General features: G+C 41.1%; 2 protein-coding genes across 3 annotated transcripts in view; one reads left to right on the plus strand and one right to left on the minus strand.

Annotated features, from left to right (window-relative positions):
- Nucleotides 1-20,871, plus strand: part of acad11 (acyl-CoA dehydrogenase family, member 11) — an 86,170-nt gene that overhangs the window by 47,065 nt on the left and 18,234 nt on the right. For both annotated transcript variants that reach the window (XM_034168515.1, XM_034168506.1), the window contains one exon: nt 18,359-18,428. In XM_034168515.1, coding sequence (XP_034024406.1) covers nt 18,359-18,428 — 70 coding nt within the window. The remainder of the gene's footprint in view (nt 1-18,358; nt 18,429-20,871) is intronic.
- Nucleotides 7,186-12,618, minus strand: ackr4b (atypical chemokine receptor 4b). The gene is made up of 2 exons (XM_034168539.1): nt 12,347-12,618; nt 7,186-9,588 (listed from the first exon to the last, which is right to left on the minus strand). The coding sequence occupies exon 2, from the start codon at nt 9,575-9,577 to the stop codon at nt 8,465-8,467; it is 1,113 nt and encodes a 370-aa protein (XP_034024430.1). The 5' UTR covers nt 9,578-9,588; nt 12,347-12,618; the 3' UTR covers nt 7,186-8,464.

Genomic DNA, 20,871 nt, shown 5'->3' on the forward strand with positions numbered 1-20,871 from the left:
CACATGATGACCATTTCTAACCACCAATGGGCATATGAGGTCTTCGTCCTCCTCTTCTTCTGTGCGGACTCCATACTGTCTTCCAGATCGAGTGCGACTGACTGGTTCCAGGCAGTCCATCCAGTCGGTTATATTCTGTTCTAAAGCCGCTATGTCTTTGGCTACACATTGTTGTCTTTGCCTGAGTCGGGCCTCTTTTGCAGTCTCAATGATGATCTCACCAGAAATTTTTCGGGTGGGTGGCTCTATAATGTGATTCCCTTGATTGGGCGTCGATTGTTGTAATATTCTTCTTTCCTCGGCGTCCCTATGTCTTTGTATTCTTTCCTTCGCTAGCCGAAGCTGCTCAGCTAGTTCTTCATTATCTCTTCTGGCCAGATCCAGTGTGTCACAGAAGCTCTTGTGCCACTCTTCGGAGCCTCTATAGCCTGTAAAGGTCCAGTCGGCTGACTTATGGTGGGAGGGGACGGTTTTCAGTGGACCTCGATGTGCAGGCGGAGCCTTCAGGTCTCTCTCTTTATCCTCGTCTGCCTCCGTGTCACTGTTATTTGTGGCCCCCCCTGCTGGTCGTGGTGAGCGACCACTTACTTTCGGACTTGGAGACCTTGTATGATCCATTTGACAGACTGAGGACCTGTCTCCTTGTGGCTCTCGAGCTTTTTAGTGTCAGTGTGAATTTGCCCTCCACATCCATGCCTTGGTCCTCTTCACGAGTTCCTAATACAAATTGTCCAGCTGTCTGACGTTTATATGGGGGTGGCTCTGATTCCCAGCTCGGTGCACTGGCTTTAGTCTCTTTGGATCTTTCCTCTGTCATTTTTTCTCTTTTCTGCTGTAGCCTCTGTGCTTCCTGCTTGAACAAGGCCAAAACTTCTTTTTCTTCAGTGCGTTTTTTGTTGTTTTTTACGTTCTTCTGCTGATCTTTAATTTCTTTTTTCTGTATTTCTACCGCAACTGCTTCACACATCACCGGATCAAATGATCCCTCCAAAGGCCATTGCCTGCCCCCATGTGACCTTTTGTGCCACTTTCTCATACATTGGTTGGCCTTAGTGCGTTTTCCTGGATATTTTCTTAGTACTAAGTCTAGCGGGGTACTTTCCCGACCTTGACCTTGAGAGTTACCCATGTAACCCTGACAAACGCTATGTGAGGTGTTTCTATGGTGTTCTGGTAGTCCCTCAGGGGCTGTCCTGATCCAGACCAATAACTTGCTGGCTGTAACACCTGTTTTGTATTTTAAACCCTTAAAAGGATTAAATTTCCAACTGCTATGCCCGTCTTCTTTTTCTTTAACTAAATATGAAAATTTACCTGTTTCCCACCGAACCTTCCTTGGGACCACAGTCAGAGTCAACCTAGGAAACAGTTCTTCACCTGGATCGGTTGGTAGTGTTACTAAATGATTTAATGGTATGCTAAGTTCTTTATTAGGGTCAGCACAAAGCAGCTCCAGCCACGGGGTTAAACCCTGATGCCACAGATGTCTTATCAGCAGCTCCCAATTAATTAGAGGGAATTGTTCTTTCTTTTGTTTCAGATTGATTACCTTAGTAATCTGCCATAATTTCTGATTGATCTCTTGTTCGTCCTGCCAATGTTCTGCTCCTACACTGTCAAAATAGGTCCTTTCCAGCCAAAAATGTGTCCTGATTCCCTGGGTTTCGATGTCTCCGTCAGTCAAGTAATGTTCTGGGAGTATTATTTCATCATCACTTAAGTCTCCCATCAATGACTGTCCCAAGCATTGATCAGTCTGTCAGCTTTTTCACTATAATCTAATCTTTATCTCTTTTGATTTATAACCAATTTTATTTATTTAATCCTCTTACAACCCTAACACTTCCTAATGTCTTTGCTCCCGACTTTCTATTTTCCTTCTAATTTTTTTTACTTTCTGCTTCTAGTCTTTTTCTGCTATATTTGTTTATTAGTTTTCTCTCTTTGAAATAATATCTACCTTCTCTGTATTTACATAGCACTCTTCTCCTGTCTTTTTCTTCACTGTCTCTGTTTCACACTTTCCTCTCTGCCTGTCATGCACCTCCCAAGTCCTCCTGTTGGGTCTAAATACCTCCCCCTCGTACTCTTTCACATTAATCTTGTATGTCAGCCAGCTTGCAAGCCCTCACAGCTTTGCTTGCACCTCCCCGCTTACTCTCCACTCTCCCACACACAATTTTCAACAGCTTTATACACAAAAATTATTAAAAACAACTTTCTATATATCTCTATCTAGACTTCTGCCACTTTTCACTCCGCGGCTTTAAACAACCTTTTTATTCACTTAACACCAATGTGTTCTGTTTAAGCATGTATCTCTTCTTCACGTTAGACAGCTTCTCCGGCGCTGTCAGCAACTTCATATATTACTTTTTTTACAAGCCCTCTTTGAGCGTACAATATTTCATTTACTTCTACGCCTTACCGCGCCTCGCGTGCGTATCCTGTGCTTAATATATTATTTTTCACCAGCTCCTTTCTGAGCATACAATATTTCATTTATTTCTACGCCTTACCGCGCCTCGCGTGCGTATCCTGTGCTTACTATATTATTTTCACAAGCTCCTTTCTGAGCATACAATATTTCATTTATTTCTACGCCTTACCGCACCTCGCGTGCGTATCCTGTGCCTTTCTGCACTTTCTTCTACCTTTTTTTTTCACTTACTGAGCTCCTCGTGAGCTTAATGTGCCTTTGCACTGAAAATACTCTTTTTCTTGTCTTATAAAAAACTCATATTACTGTGTACTTAATTACTTATTCTTCTCCCACGCCCCACAAGCGTGTATCTGGTGCCTTACTGCACTATTTTCTGCTTCATTAATTCTCATGTATTCTGCACTAACTCTCTATTTATTTTATTATTTTTTTATAGTTTTTCTCTTTTCTTAAAAAATGACGTCCTTTATTGAGCTCTTTTACTTACTGTCAGCTGTGCCACTTTGCACTTTTAAATCTCTTTATCACGTACGGTATTTCTACTGCGCCCCCTCAGGCGCTTATCTTGTGCTTCCTCTGCACGTATTCTCTGTTAAACTCTTTTTCTCACTTATTTCACTTCAGTCTCTGTTAAACTCTTTAAACAACCTTGTATTACCTTGTATCTATTTGTCAGTATACTCCCCTAAATTAACCCCTACAGCGCATGCTATCAGCCGGCACGTTAGTAACGAATTTCAACACCAATTATTCTCCAAGCATCCAGGTTAGTTCTTCACGCACTCTTTCCGCACCAGAGTTCATGAACATTCCTGACCTTTCACTCACACAGACATTCTTTTTCCCGGGAACACACACACCTTCTGAGCATTTTATCTACAAGGCCTGATAATTTTCAATCTTATCTTTTTTAGTCTCTTATCAATTTTCTTAGTCCAGGTTCTTTTGGGTAAGAGGCAATTAAAAAAATATCACCTGTCAACTTGGGCGGAAATCCCGACTCACTCCTCCAGATCGTGCAGAAATTATAAAAGGTTTCTGCTTACCTTTTAGTCGTGATCACTGTTATTTACGGTCTGGAGGGATGAGCTGGACTGCCCCAGGCTGCCGGAATGCCCCTGGACCCTCCTGAAGCTGGCTCGCCAAGTTCTGTCGCGGCTCGTCTTTTTGGTCTTCTCAGGATGTCGTCTTTTAGATAACACAAACTAATTGCAAGTGATATGCTAGAGAAGGACACAACACTTTAGAATAATTCAGCCTTAAGCAAGATAAAATGCACAGAGTTTTTAAGTTTATTTAAGCCTTCGACACAGAGCTTAGACAAACTGAGTCCTCTAGAGAGACTGAATATGACAACCGCGCTCATCTATTTATTGGAGACCCGCGGGCATCGCTCCTCCTTCGACTTTTTTATTTATTTCATTCCCAAGACATGGTTTTCTATTGGAAGCGTCCTCTAGTGAACCTTAAGCAGGTGTTAGGCCATTATTTCAATGTGACAAACGCTCCCATTAAAACGTGAAGGATTTACAACTGATTTTTTTAAAAGACCTTCAGCCACAGGTGCAGCTGGCCTGAGGCCCCCTCCGCACGTGGCCTCAGCCACACGTGCAGCTGGCCTGAGGCCCCTGCACGTGGCCTGCGGGAAAGCACCTAAAAGGCCTTGGAAAGCCCCTGACAGACTGAATGACTAATAGAGCCCTTTTTTTGGGTTGAACACCTGCTAGTTCAACCAGAGGACATACAGTTCGAATCAGGACACTTGATAGTTCATCACAGTTCAAATATTGACCTAAAACTTCTTCTACAACCCCCAGCAGATCAGCCCTCACCATCATCATCATCACCGTCAGCACCAAAACCCACAGTGGATCAGCCATCGTCCTCACCCTCACCATCCTCACCACCATCATCATCATCATCGTCACAGTCAGCCGGAACAAGCACCCACTCTCACCGTCCTCCCTCCTTCATGGCAGACCAGGTCAGGAGAGAGCTAAGGAGACTCCACCCCAGGAAGGCAGCAGGCCCGGATAAAGTGTGTCCCAGAATGCTTAAGGCCTGCGCCAACCAACTGGGGGAACCCCTCCAGCATGTTTTCAACCTGAGCCTGCGTCTCAGAAAGGCCCCAGTCACATGGAAGACATCCTGTGTCATTCCAGGTCCTAAGAAGGCACACCCGAAGGAGCTGAATGACTACAGGCCAGTCGCTTTGACATCCCACGTGATGAAGACCATGGAGCGACTGCTGCTGAGCGTCCTCAGACCTCAGGTCAGACATGCTGAGGACCCACTGCAGTTTGCATACAGGGAGAAGGTGGGAGTGGAGGATGCCATCCTCTACCTCCTTCACAGGACCCACTCTCATCTGGACAGGGGTAACAGCGCTGTGAGGGTCATGTTTTTTGACTTCTCCAGTGCCTTCAACACCATCCAGCCCCTGCTACTGAGAGACAAGCTCATGGAGATGGAGGTGGACACTCATCTGGTCACCTGGATCACTGATTATCTAACTGGAAGACCACAATACGTCAGACTCAGTAACTGCACCTCGAACAAAGTGATCAGCAGCACTGGAGCACCACAAGGAACTGTGCTCTCTTCAGTTCTGTTCACTCTGTACACATCAGACTTAAATTGCAACTCGGAGTCGTGCCACATGCAGAAGTTTTCAGACGACACTGCTGTTGTGGGATGTGTGTGAGAGGGACAGGAAAGAGAGTACAGGGACCTGATACAGGACTTTGTGGAGTGGTGCAAATCAAACCACCTGCAGCTGAACATTGCCAAAACAAAGGAGATGGTTACTTAGTAACGCGTTACTCTAATCTGACCACTTTTTTTTAGTAACGAGTAATCTAACGCGTTAATCTTTCCAAATCAGTAATCAGATTAAAGTTACTTCTCCATGTCACTGTGCGTTACTATTATTTTTCATTGTGGGTCGATAGCAGCATTAAACTTGGTCTGTGGGCAGGAGGTCGGGGTTCGACTGAACTGCCCACTTTCAGTGAGCTGTGAGCTTTTCATCCACGGTTTTTTGCAGCTGCTCGACTCGTCGTCTCCTCTTAAAGCACGGTGATCAGCACACCTGCACTGAGCTTTACAAAGACATTTTTATACTTTTTTTCCTCCTTTATTTAGAGCTGAGCTGAGCCGCTCCATATCTGCACGTTAAAACAGCTGATCCTCCGCGACGCGTCAACAACTAACACTATTTTCCACTCAAATGCACCTAAACTCTCTTTCTGAGGACCACATGATGTGAAAACACAATAAAACTTTCTTACCTGTAAATCTGGTCCTGTTTTCTGCATAAATAAATGTTATCCATTCTTTGTGCTCAAACGCCAAAGTAGGGGCGAATCCAGATGGAATGGGGGCGTGGGGGAGGGATGTGCCCCCCTCACAACACCCCTAGATTAAAGGTCCAGTTTTGAAGCCTTTTTTTACTACAACTACTAATACTACTTAAAATAATATTAATTTCGACAAGTAAAATATTTAGAGAGAATTTAAATGTTAGAAAAATGCTAGAATGAATTTAATAGTTACATTTATAAACAATGTAGGTTCGAAATTGCAAGTTTTACTGTTACAGTGCTGTCAACAGTTAAATATGAGGTCAAGAAAGAGGTCTTTATTTTACTTTTTATAAAACAAGTATTTATTTTCATTGAAGTCAAGAAAGGGTGACTATAAAGTAAGTTTTGGCAAAACAGGTATCATTGTCAAGTTGAGGTGGCAGAGGGTTGTTGTCGGCAGCTGGGAAAAGTAACTAAAAAAGTAACTAGTAATCTAACTTAGTTACTTTTACAATTGAGTAATCAGTAAAGTAACTAAGTTACTTTTTCAAGGAGTAATCAGTAATTGGATTACTTTTTCAAAGTAACTGTGGCAACACTGGTCTTGTCTAATGTGTAAGCTGCTGGATGCCTTGAATTTCCCTCTGGGATCAATAAAGTATCTATCTATCTATCTAAGAAGTCTAGAACGGCAGTCCCTTTTAACAAATAAGACTGCAGGACAGAGATCTGAAAGGGTGTTCTTTTCCACTAGATTCAGTACAGAATCACGTCACATTAAAAATATTATCAAGAAAAACTGGAATTTACTACAATGTGATGCCTCTCTAGGTAATGCGTTTTTGGAACCCTCTATATTCAGCTTTAAACGTGCGCCTACTTTGAGCGATAAACTTGTTCATAGCTACTTGCCCACACCTTCAAAAAATACTTGGCTATCAGTCAAACGGTGTGGCAGCTTTTAATGTGGTAATGTAATACGTTGTATGATACACATGAATACAATACTTATTTGAACAAGCCCTCTACCAAAGAGCACCATCTTAAAACAGGTATAGTTTCAAGTAGCACTCCAACTCCTCAGTTTTTCTATCATAAACATACTTTTACAGCTACTTGTATAGCTGTAGCTCATTGTTTTTGAGGAAAAAAATGCTATTTATTTGAAAAATATAATTTTCTCTCAATCATACTATTTATATGGTGGTTGTATCCATATTTTGTAACGTATTGGCGGGCTTAAATTCACTATGTGATATAGTATTCACTACATCTTTACAACTGGGCATTTGATAAATTTAGGATTAAAATATATTAAATTATAAAATGGAAATATTTCTCCTGCTTTAATTATCAGTTCTCATTCTAAGCATTCCACACATTGCTAATGGGCATATATGCCTAATGTGCATATGTATACATGTATTTTTCGCTTACTCAAGTGTGGCTTTAGCATGGCAGAATAAATAGTAAAATTAACAAAAAAGTGCATGAGTTGTTGATTAGTTGAATATATTTTGGAAAATGTACGCATTTTATGTCTTGTTCTTGTAGTTTGCTCCATTAATGATTTTCACGTTTCGTGAGATAATTTTTCAGTATTCATGTTTTGTAATTCACGGTTTGCGGATAATTCACGATTTGCAACAGATTCACATTTTGGGGATTAACAGAGATTATCAAGGAAAGCCACCAAGACACCTTTGATGACTGTGAAGGAGTGACCGGCTACTGTGGCAGTGATTTGGGCACGTGTAGCTTTTGCCTGTTGCTTCACCAGTGAATACAGTTTTGTGGGGGAGTGGACCAGAGAAGGATTTACTTAAGAAAACCTGCTTCTCACACGAGAAGGAAACTAATTATTGCTGCAATTGGTAAACATGGTTTATACTGCATTGAATTTAAGGTCTTAGTGAGCTATTTTAAGTGGATCAGAGGGGAATAAATTGAGGAGAACTCACTGTTGTAGATGTAGTCCTATAAAACCTAACACAGTAATACAAACCCTATGCACAATTCAGATATTGTTGGGCTTCTGGTAGGTTTTAGTGCAAAATGCAAATAGATCTTATTTAATAATTTTGAAATTTTTTTATTTCAAAAGAGCTCTGCAAGCCTTTTAATTACTGTGTTTTCTAGAGTACAAGTCATACCAGTGTATACGTCACAGGGCTTCCCAAACTAGTAAAAATGAACAAAAAACCTGTAACGTATACTCCAGAAAATATGGTGATTAAAATAAATACTTGCATAAGTTGCAGTGTGTTCTCTTTATGCCATGAGTCGAGAACTGTACTCATGTTATTATTTGTACTCGCTGTACCTGGCTTAAATCTTGAGTAATGGCACCATGCATCAAAGTTCGAGTACCACATAGAGAATCTTCTACAACTGGGGCCACCAATGGTGCTCCTGGAGGTCTAATAAGTCATGTGTGCTCAGCATATTAAGAGCTAGGAATCTCCAGGTTTGACTAATCAGCTGGTGGCAGCAGGTACAAATGGAAAACATGCAGAGAAGGTGATCTTCAGGAGCAGGGTTGGTGAGACTCTGTGCCTAGCGCATATAAACTAACAGTATTTACACTGATACAAAGCTGAGAATGTTATTAATGTCCATTTTGTATTATATTAAAGTCATAGATAATTTAAGATATGTACATGAATATATACGTAAATAAAAAGTTACAGAGGTGTTTAGATGAAGGTTTAGAGTCTTAAATAGTAAAGGTGCTGGTGTCTTGGTCTTCTGAATCAGACTGCGAGTGTTTCTGAGTGTGTGTGTTGAGTGCGATTTCCACCGCCGGCTCCTCGTTGACGGGTTGCGGGTGTCTCCCGAGCCACAGCCCGAGTTGCTTGGCAGCCTTGAGGACATGTCCTTTGAATGTAGTTCCAAAGAAGGTGTAGAGAATGGGGTTGATGCAGGCGTGGATCAGCGCCAAGCTCTCTGTCACTTGGCGGGCGTGGTCCAGACCTTTGCTGGTGTCACAGTCCGTCACGAGGATGTAGATGACGTCCAGTGCTCGGCACAGCTTGACCATGTTGTAGGGCAGCTGGGTGATCAGGAACACAGCCACCACAGCCAGCAGCACCCGCAGGGCGCGCCACTTTCTGTCTCGCCGAATTCCTTCTGCACGAGTCAGCGCCCGCCCCACCCAGCAGTAGCACACTACCATGACGAGGAACGGTACCAAGAATCTGAGGATTACTTCGAGCAGTTCCAGAGCAGCTTTTGCAGGTCGGGCCATGTCAGGAGGATAGAAAGCAGTGCAGCTGATTCTGTGATGTGAATGCTTCGTCCTGGAGAAGACGAGTTCAGGAAGGCCAAGGAAACCAGCTGCAGCCCACAAGACGACACACACCACAAGCCGCTGTCTCCTTACCTGAGGGCTTGTCCATGTTCGTCTTGTTGTGTTATGGGCTACCGCGTAATAACGGTCCACGCTGATGCACGCCAGGAACAGCATGCCACAGCTGAAATTGGTGCTGTAGAGGAAGGAGGTCATTTTGCAGGCTGCTGTTCCCAACATCCAGCCATGGACCGCGTCGGCCGCCCAGAACGGCAGGGTGAGCAGCAGCAGCAAGTCGGAAATGGCAAGGTTCAAGATGCACACATCAGTCAGTGTTCGCCGCCGTAAGGGCGAGGCATAGACTACAACTACCAGGCCGTTCCCAGCTAAGCCAACCACAAGAGCGACGGTGTAGATGGCCGGGAGGAAGACGCCTGCAAAAGAGCGAACAGCCTCTTTGTCACAGACGGAGTGCTCGGCGCTGTAATCGTAACTGTCATTGAAGCTGGAGTCATCCTCGTAGTAATCGTATTCCTCCATTAAAAGCAGCGCTACAGAAAAAAAACATAAAGAGAAGTGTTAATTTACTGCAAGTCAACCTTCAGTTTGTGGGATTTCATGTAGTAATTTAGGAGTTGAGCAGGGCGAGAACATAAACCACGAGTCTATTTTTATTTCAATGTGGATGAAGTATTATTTCTGTCCTGCATCAAAGGAATCTCGTCTGCATGATTTCCCTCATGACTTAAGCTCTGTCTGTCTGAAATGTGTGGACATAACTAATCTCTGCAGACAGAACTGAGACAACGAGACGTGAAGAGCAGCCAGGTAAAAGTCTGTGATGTTTACCCCGAAATACATCATCATCAAGCCAAATGGAGCTGTTCACGTGCGGCACATCTGCTAGTCGTCATCTGTGACCTTTTCAAAGCACTGATCTAATTTGTGCAGGCATGCAGCTCCACGCAGGCTACGCTTCTTGTTTTTGTTTGTTTTTTAAAGGCTCAGTTTAAGGTTAGAGGGGAACGAAGGGCAGGGATAGATGATGAGAGGTGATATCCCAAGATGTTGCTTTTATTGCAGCAGGTGAAATGTTCCCCAGCCTGTCTCGCTTGTCGGTTGCATATTGGTTGCCTGTCCTGTCTGGAGAAATATTGTAAATGGTTGTATTGTCTTAAAATGATCCATCACGTTCGATGTCAGGGTGCCACCATGCACAGCCGGACCAACTTGCAAAAATACCATCTCACCCAATGTCTTCAATTTAATTTCAATTTATTTTCATTTATATAGTGCCATATCACAACAAAGTTGCCTCAAGGCACTTCACACAAGTAAGGTCTAACCTTACCAACCCCCAGAGCAAGCACACAGGCAACAGTTGTAAGGAAAACTCCCTCTTATGATTTGAGGAAGAAACCTCAAGCAGACCAGACTCAAAGGGGTGACCCTCTGCTTGGGCCATGCTACCAACACAGTTTACAAAATAATTCACAAAACGAATATTCAGGAAATTTTGCCTGAATATTGAACCTGTGACCTTCTCCGCTTGATCCCATGAGGACGAGTAAAGTACAGAGGACAGTGTGGGTGTGTGTTAACGCCGCAGCTAAGGGTTATTTTCATATTTGAATAATCATTTGATGATTTTCTTCATTAATTGATTGGTCGTTTGGTCCATAAAATGTCAGAAAATGGTGAAAAATGTTTATTAAAGCCCAACACGGGATCCTCAGATGTCTTGTTTTGTCTACAACCCACAGATATTCAGGTTATTGTCTGTGAGAAGGAAAGAAACAAGTGAGAAACAAAACAAAAAATATTCACATTTTAGAAGCTGAACTGAAAGAATTTGGACAGTTCCTTCTTTCAGAAAATGACGCAAAAGGATGAAGTTACCATGACAGAGTTTTATAAATTGTCCAGGTTTGTTATATAATTGATGTCTGGTGATGTGGGGAAGCAGCACTTTGTGGAACAGATGTTCAATGGAACATTTAGAAATATGTCAAGTATTCCACAGCTGTCAGGGGGCTGGAAGTGGACCTTTTACAAGTTTCCTGCCCTTAAACGCAGGACAAATCACAGCTTAAGATGCTATCTGGAGTTACTGACATGCATCACTAGAATTTGTTTTACAATGATTGAAAACAAGAATTTTGTGTTTTTTATTAACTTTATGTCAATATACAGTAGACAGTTTTATAAACAACCATCGAATGAATTTTGTTTGTTGCTGTAGGATATTTATGCACCCTGTGCTTCACGAGCCAGCTGCATTGCTTTTTATGATACACTAATTAAAATATTGTAATTATAATACTTATTTATTGAATAACTATAATTTTTATTGTTGTATACTTTTGTGTGCATTTTGGGCTGGAAACCGTCAATTGTATCTCGCAGCATTGATGATGATCATTGCCGTGAGCACGACCAGCAGAACATGGACAGGTTTGTGAGGAGGAAAAGAAATTAAGATACATGATGCGTGTCACTTTTAATGATTTCACTGTAAAGGTGATTTATCTCTTTATTTATTTTGTTCAATAAGAAGTTAGAGTTTTCGATAAATTACAGTGTTTAAAATAGATTCTAGTGGTGTTTGTTTGCAAAAGACGTGCATGTGTGTGTTGGGGGGAATATTAATAATAATTTAAATTATATATATATATATATATATATATATAATTTTTGTTCAGGTACCTGTGGTTAAAACTATGCAGAAAGTAATAATACTGACAAAGTATTGAGTTAGAAAAACATAAATCTGCAAACACAACATGTTTTATTAGAATCTGTTTAACAGTGATTAAAAATAGGTATGTTATGTTTTGTCTGATTTAATGTGTATATACAGATGACGATTTGGATTCTGATGATGTACCGTCTGGATGACATCACCTACACACACACACAAATCTACTTCACTGAGAGTTTTTTATATTTAGTTGTAGGTGGTTAAACGCTGTAGTGAAAGTAATAAAGTTTTTTGTGTCATAGAATGGTACTGACTTCAAGGAAAACAAATCTGCAAACACAGCTTGTTAAGCTTAGCTTGTCAATACCTCAGTGTGATTATAGTAATGCCATAAAATATTCTGAGCAGGACTCTGACTATTGGCAATAAAGTTAACCGCTGACTGCTGGAAAAACACAACTCTCCATAAAATAAGGAAACTAAAGCACAATCTAAACAGCATGGTGCTAAAACAAAATTAAAATGTTTCTTATTTAAATTTTCTGGGGGTAATTATGAAATAATAGGCTATTTGATTGGGGGGAGGATCAAAATGTAGTTTTTCTTACCTTGTGTGTTGGTGTTTCGAGGTTGGTGAAGTGGAGATAAGTTAATCCTGTTCTGTGTGTTCACTGATCGTGCGCTCTGGAGAAATGAAGTGACCTCAGAGCTCGGCCCACTTCTTTCACTGCTGTCGCTTTACCTTTCTTCTCCACGCAGCTCTCTCTCTCTCTCTCTGTCTGTTGCCAGTTGTCACGTAGCCGGATGGATGAGTAAGGGTCATTAAAATGACATGCTTTTGTTTACAGGTTCTACGATGTGAAGTAAACGCGGTAAATGTTTTTACTGGGTGTCGGGTGAGTTGTTCAGATGGAGGGAGTGCTGTGGTGGCTGTGCTCTGGTTGTTTTTTCTGTGCAAGAACAGAAATGACAAAAGGAAAGCCTTCAAATAACACAAGTGGCTCATTTTGTTTGATAGCGGTTCATTTTATGATCACACTCACGTTATTTCATCCTGTGGTCACACAGCAGCTTGTAACTTTATCCAGTGGTAGAGTTTTTACTTGGATATTTTTTATGAACTTTTATTTCCTTGTTCTGATTCAGCAGAAGAGATTAACAACTTCTCTCTCTCTCTCTCGCTCTCTCTCTCTGCTTTTATGCCAGTTACAGTTAATGTAAACAGGTCCTATTGTGCAAAATCTGTTTTTTTTTTGTACTTTACAGGAAAATGTAGTTTGTATTTCAAGTTAAGATCCTCAAAGTCTCACAGTTCTCCCTGCCACACATACCATATTTTCCAGAGTATAAGTCGCACCTGTTAAAAAAATGCCTCTTGAAGAGGAAAAAAAGCATATATAACTCATACCTTTTTTCTATATTATCAGCTCTTCAAATATTATTTTTGTGTACTGTTGTCGTGTACATTTTATTAACATATGTGCAATTTTTTTGTATACAAGTTGCACCAGCATATACGTCACAGTACCTCCCAAACTAGTAAAAAAAAAAACCCAAACGCAACTTATACTTCAGAAAATACAGTAGGTACTTACGTACCACCATAGGGGGTGCACCATTAGTTTTTGCCTGACTTTTCAGTGGTTCGCTGACAAACCTATTTCCAGCTCTGTCTCCTTTGTAACCAGTGGTGGGCACTTCCGGATTAGCTTTTCAGATAACTTGAAAACCATCAGTGGACCAATTTGCTTCTGATGAATTTAGTTCCGATAACTTTTAGACCAATAACATATTTTTGCGGGCATAGTGAATAAAGCTTAACAGTTAAAAACATTTGTAAAGTCTGAAGTCATAGATTTTAGTGCCTGCCTGTTACATGTTTTAGGTAGCACTCAATCCTCTGCCAGCAGAGGAGAGCTGGCTCCCAGACAGAAAGGAAGAGGGAGAAAAAATATATTTTTTTTCACACCAGACAGATTTGCAGGCGTATCACACGAGTCATGCACTGGCAGACAGTTTTGACTTATGGTTAAAATTATAAACAACCTAATTCCGGATAAGTTATTGAAAGGACTGTCACCTCTGTCAAAATTAATAAAATGCTAATGTTTGTGCATTCTGGGTTGATTTTTTTTTTTTTCCCTCTCCTTGCAGTCTGGAAAATTCTGTGACTGTGCATGAAGGACATGCACTGAGCTAAGTGAGCTTGGGGGAGATGGAGGACGTCCCCTTTTTATTTAAAGCCACAGTGTGTAGGATTTAGAAGCATTTATTAGCAGAAATTAAATTATAGTATTCATAGCCATCTGTTCATTCGTGTGTAATTACCTGCAGCAGTGATTTGAAGTGTTTTCATTGGCCTAGAATGAGCTCTTCATATCTACAGGGGAGCTGTCCCCTCATGGAGGCCGCCATGTTGATACAGTAGTCCAAAAGGGACTTAGTCTGCCTTTTGAATTTTGCTAGGTAGCTGGAACACTGAAGAAAAAAAGAAGAGGAATCAGTGGTTGCTCCCCTATACACAGCCTACTGGTTGTTGATGCAGGCTAACAAGTTTAAGAACCCTAATTATTTGTGAAATGGAGCATCATCATAAATATTACTTATCACAACAGAAGGCAAGGGAGTGTGAATCTCATCATCAAAAAAAATGTGAAGGAAACAATTGTGACAGAGGACGGCATAATGCAAAGTGCAGCCTCGCCCCTAGATGACACTAAACCCTACACACTGAACCTTTAAAGCAACAGAAGCAGAAGTCAAAATAGGGTTATCGTCTGTGTTCATGGGTTATTTTCACTCAAGATGACACCTTTAAATGGAAATGTCTTTGTCATTGCTTAATATTTCATGTAAAAGTACAGTTTTAGGGCATTGTGGGGGATGAGCAGTGGCCACCAGACTGAGGCTTTGTAAATGGCAGAAACTGACAAACAAGCTAATTTCAAGATACATGAAACTTCACCCACACATGTTCCTAATTTCTATCATGCATGTGATGACAAGATTATTCCATGCAACAGTCCCATACTTGTCCAGCAGCTGGCAGTACACCTTGTGTAATACACAACCAAAACAAAGGTGCTTTTTGGGTTGATCTGGTGCTTTAAAGTTAATCAACTTTGAATCATTTTATCCTCATGTTGTGCTGTTTTAAATCAGAGTGTTATGAGATGATAGCATTTATTATTACTGAGTTATATTGTTAACAACTTGGAGAGGATGAAGTTATTCATTCACTGACTGTATTTTACATGGAACATGTCTAGGAATTTGAAAAAGCTAGGTAAAGGTAGAATTAAAAATAGGTTTCTAAAATATGCTGTGCCAGTTTTTGTAAAACAAAATGCAATGATGCTGCCATAGAGGGTTTTTTTTTTTTTTTGAGACGTTTGAATGTCAGGTCTGTGTGATCACAGGGCTGGTGAGGTTTGTTTTTGTTCCAGCAGTAACAACATGCGTGGACGTGACTGACAGCATGGGCTCGTCTTCTGTGCCGGACCAGGAGGCCTATGGTGCTTTCACACGCACCTTGTTTGGTCCAGACCTTCTTACTTTTCATTTTGGCCGAGCCATAAAAGCCGGCGTGAATGCTGGCGTGTACCACGGCCTGGAACAAAGAACCAAAATTCGGTCCGACCAGAAAAGGTGGTCTCTTAACGGATCATAGGGAACCATGGTCTGGTGTGTTTGCAGTGTTTTGTATTTTGCTAGCAGCCAGTAAAAGTATTTACCTTTTGACAAGTACCACAGTGTGCTGCTGATGTGGGAGAAAGTACCATGCCACCAGTGCAGATTTAAATCCGAACGTTGACTTAATTGAGAATTGTATGATCCTACACACCCACTGAGCTCGCTGACTGGACTCGACTTGTATGTATGAAGGCTCATAGCAGGCAAACAGAGACCATTTATCCAAATGATGGACAGAATCTGTTGATTAATTTTTCTCCTTTCAAACTGAACTGTTTTTATCTGTGTTCAAATGGAACTATACACCAGACTGACTGCAGCGGTGCAGTGTGAAACCAAACACACCAGACCAAACCTACACAAACATGAACTTTGGTTCACATTTTCTTCCAGACTTTCATGTGTTAAAATGTCCCAAGACGTTACAGGAGACTGTAACGTGCCCTCAGGACAAACAGGCTTTCCTTATTTGGCTGGAGCTGCAAAATGGAGTGTAATTATTATTTATGAAAGTACACAATCAGGACTAACTACCTGCTACATTTACAGTATACAACAGAAGTGAGTACGTCACTGTGGAATATCACTTAAATGTCAGATGATTCAGTAATTACTGGCATATTATGTCTGAGTTGACAAGAAAATAATATGTACCATCAAGAACTCAACCCTCTGCCAACAAATTGAATGTAACCAAATTCTGTGGGAAAAATGTGGACTTGGCAGCTCTTTCTACAACTGCTGCAGGTGAAAAATAAGTTGCAATTCTGCTGAAAAAAAAAAAACCTGACAATTGATACTTTCAGGTCCAGAAGGAGTGTTTGTTTCCCAAGGAAAGGGTGAATCTGCAGCATGTTTAAGATGTAGCAGCAATGTAACTCAGATAAAATCAATAAAATCAAGGGATCCTGTCATCCTGGTCTGTGGTTGTGTGGCCACTTGATTGATAATAATCCAGTGCTTTTCATTCAGTGCTTTCCAATCCTAGTCCTCGGGACTCCCAATAATGCGCATTTTCCATTTCTCCCTGCTTCAACATCCCATAATGAGACAATTCACGTGTATTCTATTGCTCATCCAGGTGTTGATTGGCTGAACACACCTGAGTGAGCTGATGTGGTCTGAGCAGAACAAGGCCACATAGAAAATGTTCAGTACTTTCAGTCCTGAGGACCAGGATTGAGAAATGCTGGTGCAGTTCAAGTGTCCATGCTGTGGTTGTTCTATGATAAATATTCAGTCTGTTGATGTCTGCTGCCCATATGTCCCCACCTCAGGGGACAGGCTGTCAAGGACAGAAGTACAAACAGGAAGGGCACTTCTGAGTCACATCTAGAGACTGTCCAGAGGTAGTCCCTTCCCTTCCCCCAGCTAAGGAAATTCCGAATTATGCTGGATTTGGTCTTTATCATTCCATCAGCTGTCTGCTTTTCAAACCACATTTCAGCTCTTTGTTACTGTGATGTTTCATTAGTTTATCTTGTAAAAGTAATAGATCACACTGATCTACTTGTTTTTGCATTTGAACGAAAGCACAGAAGTTTGTTTCTCCACAGTAGAACATCAACTAAATGACGAAATAAAGATTATTAATATTATTAATATTATTCCATATGAAAAGATTGACTTCAGGATAGTGTTGTAGTACTCTAGTCTGGTCTTGGTCTTGACTCAGGCTCTCTAATTTCAATATTTAAATTCTTGAAAATTTATTAAAAATAATAAGCTAAGAAATCACATGTACATATTATTCATAGCCTTTGCGCAATACTTTGTCGATGCAACTTTGGCAGCAATTACAGCCTCAAGTCTTCTTGAATATGATGCCACAAGCGTGGTGCACCTATGTTTGAACAGTTTTGCCCAACAGCGCTCTGGAGCAGGTTTTCATCCAGGATGTCTCTGTACATTTCTGCATTCATCTTTCCCTCAATCCTGACTAGTCTCCCAGTTCCTGCTGCTGAAAAACATCCCCACAGCATCATGCTGGCGCCACCATGCTTCACTGCAGGGATGGTGCCTCGTTTCCTCCAAACATGATGCCTGGCATTCACATCAAAGTGTTCAGTCTTTGTCTCATCAGACCAGAGCATTTTCTTTCTCATGGTCTGAGAGTCCTTCAGGGGCCTTTTGGCAAACTCTAAGTGGGCTGCCATGTGCCTTTTACTAAGGAGTGGCTTCCGTCTGGCCACTCTACCATACAGGCCTGATTGGTGGATTGCTGCAGAGATGGTTGCCCTTCTGAAAAGTTTTCCTCTCTCCACAGAGGAATGCTGGACCTCTGACAGAGTGACCGTTGGCTTCTTGGTCACTTCCATGATGAAGGCCCTTCTCCCCTGATTGCTCAGTTTAGACGGTCGCCCAGCTCGAGGAAGAGTCCTGGTGGATCCAAACTTCTTCCATTTACGGATGATGGAGGCCACTGTGCTCATTGGGACCTTCAAAACTGCAGAATTGTTTTTCTACCCTTCCCCAGATTTGTGCCTTGAGACAATCTTGTCTCAGAGGTCTACAGACAATCCCGTTGACTTCATGCTTGGTTTGTGCTCTGACATGTACTGTCAATTGTGGGACCTTATATGTAGACAGGTGTGTGTCTTTACAAATCATGTCCAATCAACTGAATTTACCCCAGGTGGACTCCAATTAAGCTGTAGAAACATCTCAAGGATGATCAGTGGTGACAGGATGCACCTGAACCCAATTTTGAGCTTCATGGCAAAGGCTGTGAATACTTATGTACAAGTGATTTCTTAGGTTTTTTTTTTTTTTTTTTTGCAAAAATCTAAAACAACAACAACAAAAAAACAAACAAAAAAAACTTTTTTCACGTTGTCATCAATGGGGTGTGAGTGGAGACTTTTGAGGAAAAAAATGAATTCCATCCATTTTGTAATAAGGCTGTAGTGTCCTTTTGGTCCCCTCAGGTGCTGGGAAAGCAAACTGTAAAGTAGCCATTGTGATGTGCCAGAAGAGTCGTCGGGATGATGCTCACAGGTGAGTATAAGGATTCAGGATGTGATAAGCACCACAGAGTTCTATTCTTGGCCCATTTCTGTTTTCATTGTACATGTTGCTTTGAGGGTCAGTCATAGCCAAGTACAATCCATCCTTTCATTGTTACGCAAATGATTCACAAATCCATCTGCCCATGAGGACTAATAGAAACAATGCTTTGAATTCATTATTTGATAGTATTTGTGATATGAAGCAGTGACTGTTACAAAATTTTCTTTACCTGAATGACAGTGAAACTGAAACTGTTGTGTTTGGACATTCATGCATTTTGAATTTTGTAGCATCCAACTTTGGTGTTCTAGCTATTTTTTTAAAGCCAGCTGTTCTGAATTTAGGAGCGTTATTTGACAGGTGTTTGAGATTTGATCAACAGATAAACTCTGTTGTCAAAACAAGTTTATTTTTTCAGGTTCCTCTTCTGGCTAAAGTAAAGCCCTTCCTCAGTAGACATGATCTTGAGATGGCCATTTATGTTTTCACCGGCTCCAGAATTGATTACTGTAATGCCCAGCAGTTAAATGTGCTTGTTTCCCGTGTGGAAGGTTCCCGGTTCAAATTCACAACTGCCCATTCTTCATGTAATGTGGAGCTGCATCAGGAAGGGCATCTATCATAAAACCTGTGCCAAAACAACATGTAGCTCCACCTTAGATCTGCTGTGGTGACCTTGAGTGGGAGGAAAAAGCAAAACAAGAGCAATCAGAGATTTCTGACGTCCGCCAGTCCAAAAAGCAGTAGAGTCTTCCATGCCCTAATATCTATCTGTGGTGCAAATTTGGTGAGAATCTGTGAAGTAGTTTTGACGTAATCCTTCAAAGCCTATATAAAGGGAACTCTTCATCCAAAATCCAGATCCGGATCGAGATCACCTCCAAAATTCAGCTGAAGTCTTCTGTTTGTGGTGCAAATTTGGTAATAATCTGTGAAATAGTTTTGACGTAATCCTTCAAAGCCTATATAACAGGGGTCTTCAACTCAAGTTATCGAGGGCCAGTGTCCTTCATCTTTTATCTATCCCTGGTCCAACACACCTGAATCAAATGGCTATTGATTACCTCCTCAGTATGTAGTCACGTTCTCCAGAGTGCTGCTAATGACCTCATTAATTGACTCAGGTGTGTTGATTGATTGATTGATTGACAAGAAATTAATGACACTACCAACACATAAGTGTTATATAAGTGTCAAACAGTTTCCAAATATTTACCTGGTACAATAACACAAAATCCACCGCAATGTCATGCATTACAGGTGAAACAGCAAGCTATCAGTAGTTTAGGAATGTGACTACTTCACTGGGATAAATCCCAACTCTTTATGACAAACGAAACAGGTTTGTTAGCGTACAAAAGGTGTGTCCCTCCCTTACACAGGCCTGACAGCTGAAAGTCTCCTCCAAAAGACTAGGCAATTGGAACAAAATACCTTGCCCAAAGGTATAACTGTTGTGAATGGGACTCAAACAGATACCTACTTAAAATCTAATAAAAAGATTAATCTGTTTAAGAAAACTTATAATGCGGGAACGTGAAATATCTCTAAACAATGTCTTAAGATCAGGAATGTCATAAAAATTCACCTGAATGTGAGCAAAATCAACACATTCAAGCAGGACATGTTTCACTGTAAGTACACAGTTACACGGTAAACAATAAGACGGGGCGCCCGCTGCAAGAAAATATGCATGTGTCAAGTGTGAATGACCTATACGAGCGCGGGTCAATACAATGTCTTCCCGTCGCTTAGCTAGCGGTAGAAGATAAGCGATTCAATGAGCGGTTGATGTTGATGAAGTTTATTATTGGGATGTAGATCCCATAATGTTTGCCATATGTTTCTAAAATAATTGTTAATCTTTGGCTTTAGATCCGTGTAGGGTAAGTTTATTTCTGTAACATCCATAGCAAGAGCTTCTTTTGCCAACTTGTCAGCTTTTTCATTCTCCTTAATGCCTGTATGACGAGGGATCCAGGCAAATATTACTTGCTTACCTAATGTACTGATGTTATACAAAGTTTCCAAAAGCTGAACAATAAACAGATACTTTTAAGTTTTGCCCTGCGAAGCTGTCAAACTAGACAGAGAGCCTGTATAAATAACAAAACATCTGTGGGCAGTGTTCTCTATAACACCCAAAGCCATTTTCAGGGCAAACAACTCGGCTGTATAAATAGAAGAACTGTCTGGTAATCTAATTTGCCGTTGAAGAGGGCCATTTGCACAAGCTGCACCTACTTTATTCTGGTCTTTCGACCCATCTGTATAGATCTCACAATAATGTCTGTATTTATACCTCATTTCTCCAAATTTGGTCAAAAAGATTAAATCATTGGTACAACTCTGTTTAAACGGCCTTAATGATAAATCAAATACTGGGTCAACGAGCATCCAAGGTGAAATATTAGGAATGCGGAAAGAAGCT

Source organism: Thalassophryne amazonica, chromosome 1 (genome assembly GCF_902500255.1).
Source record: "Thalassophryne amazonica chromosome 1, fThaAma1.1, whole genome shotgun sequence".
NCBI lineage: Eukaryota > Metazoa > Chordata > Actinopteri > Batrachoidiformes > Batrachoididae > Thalassophryne > Thalassophryne amazonica.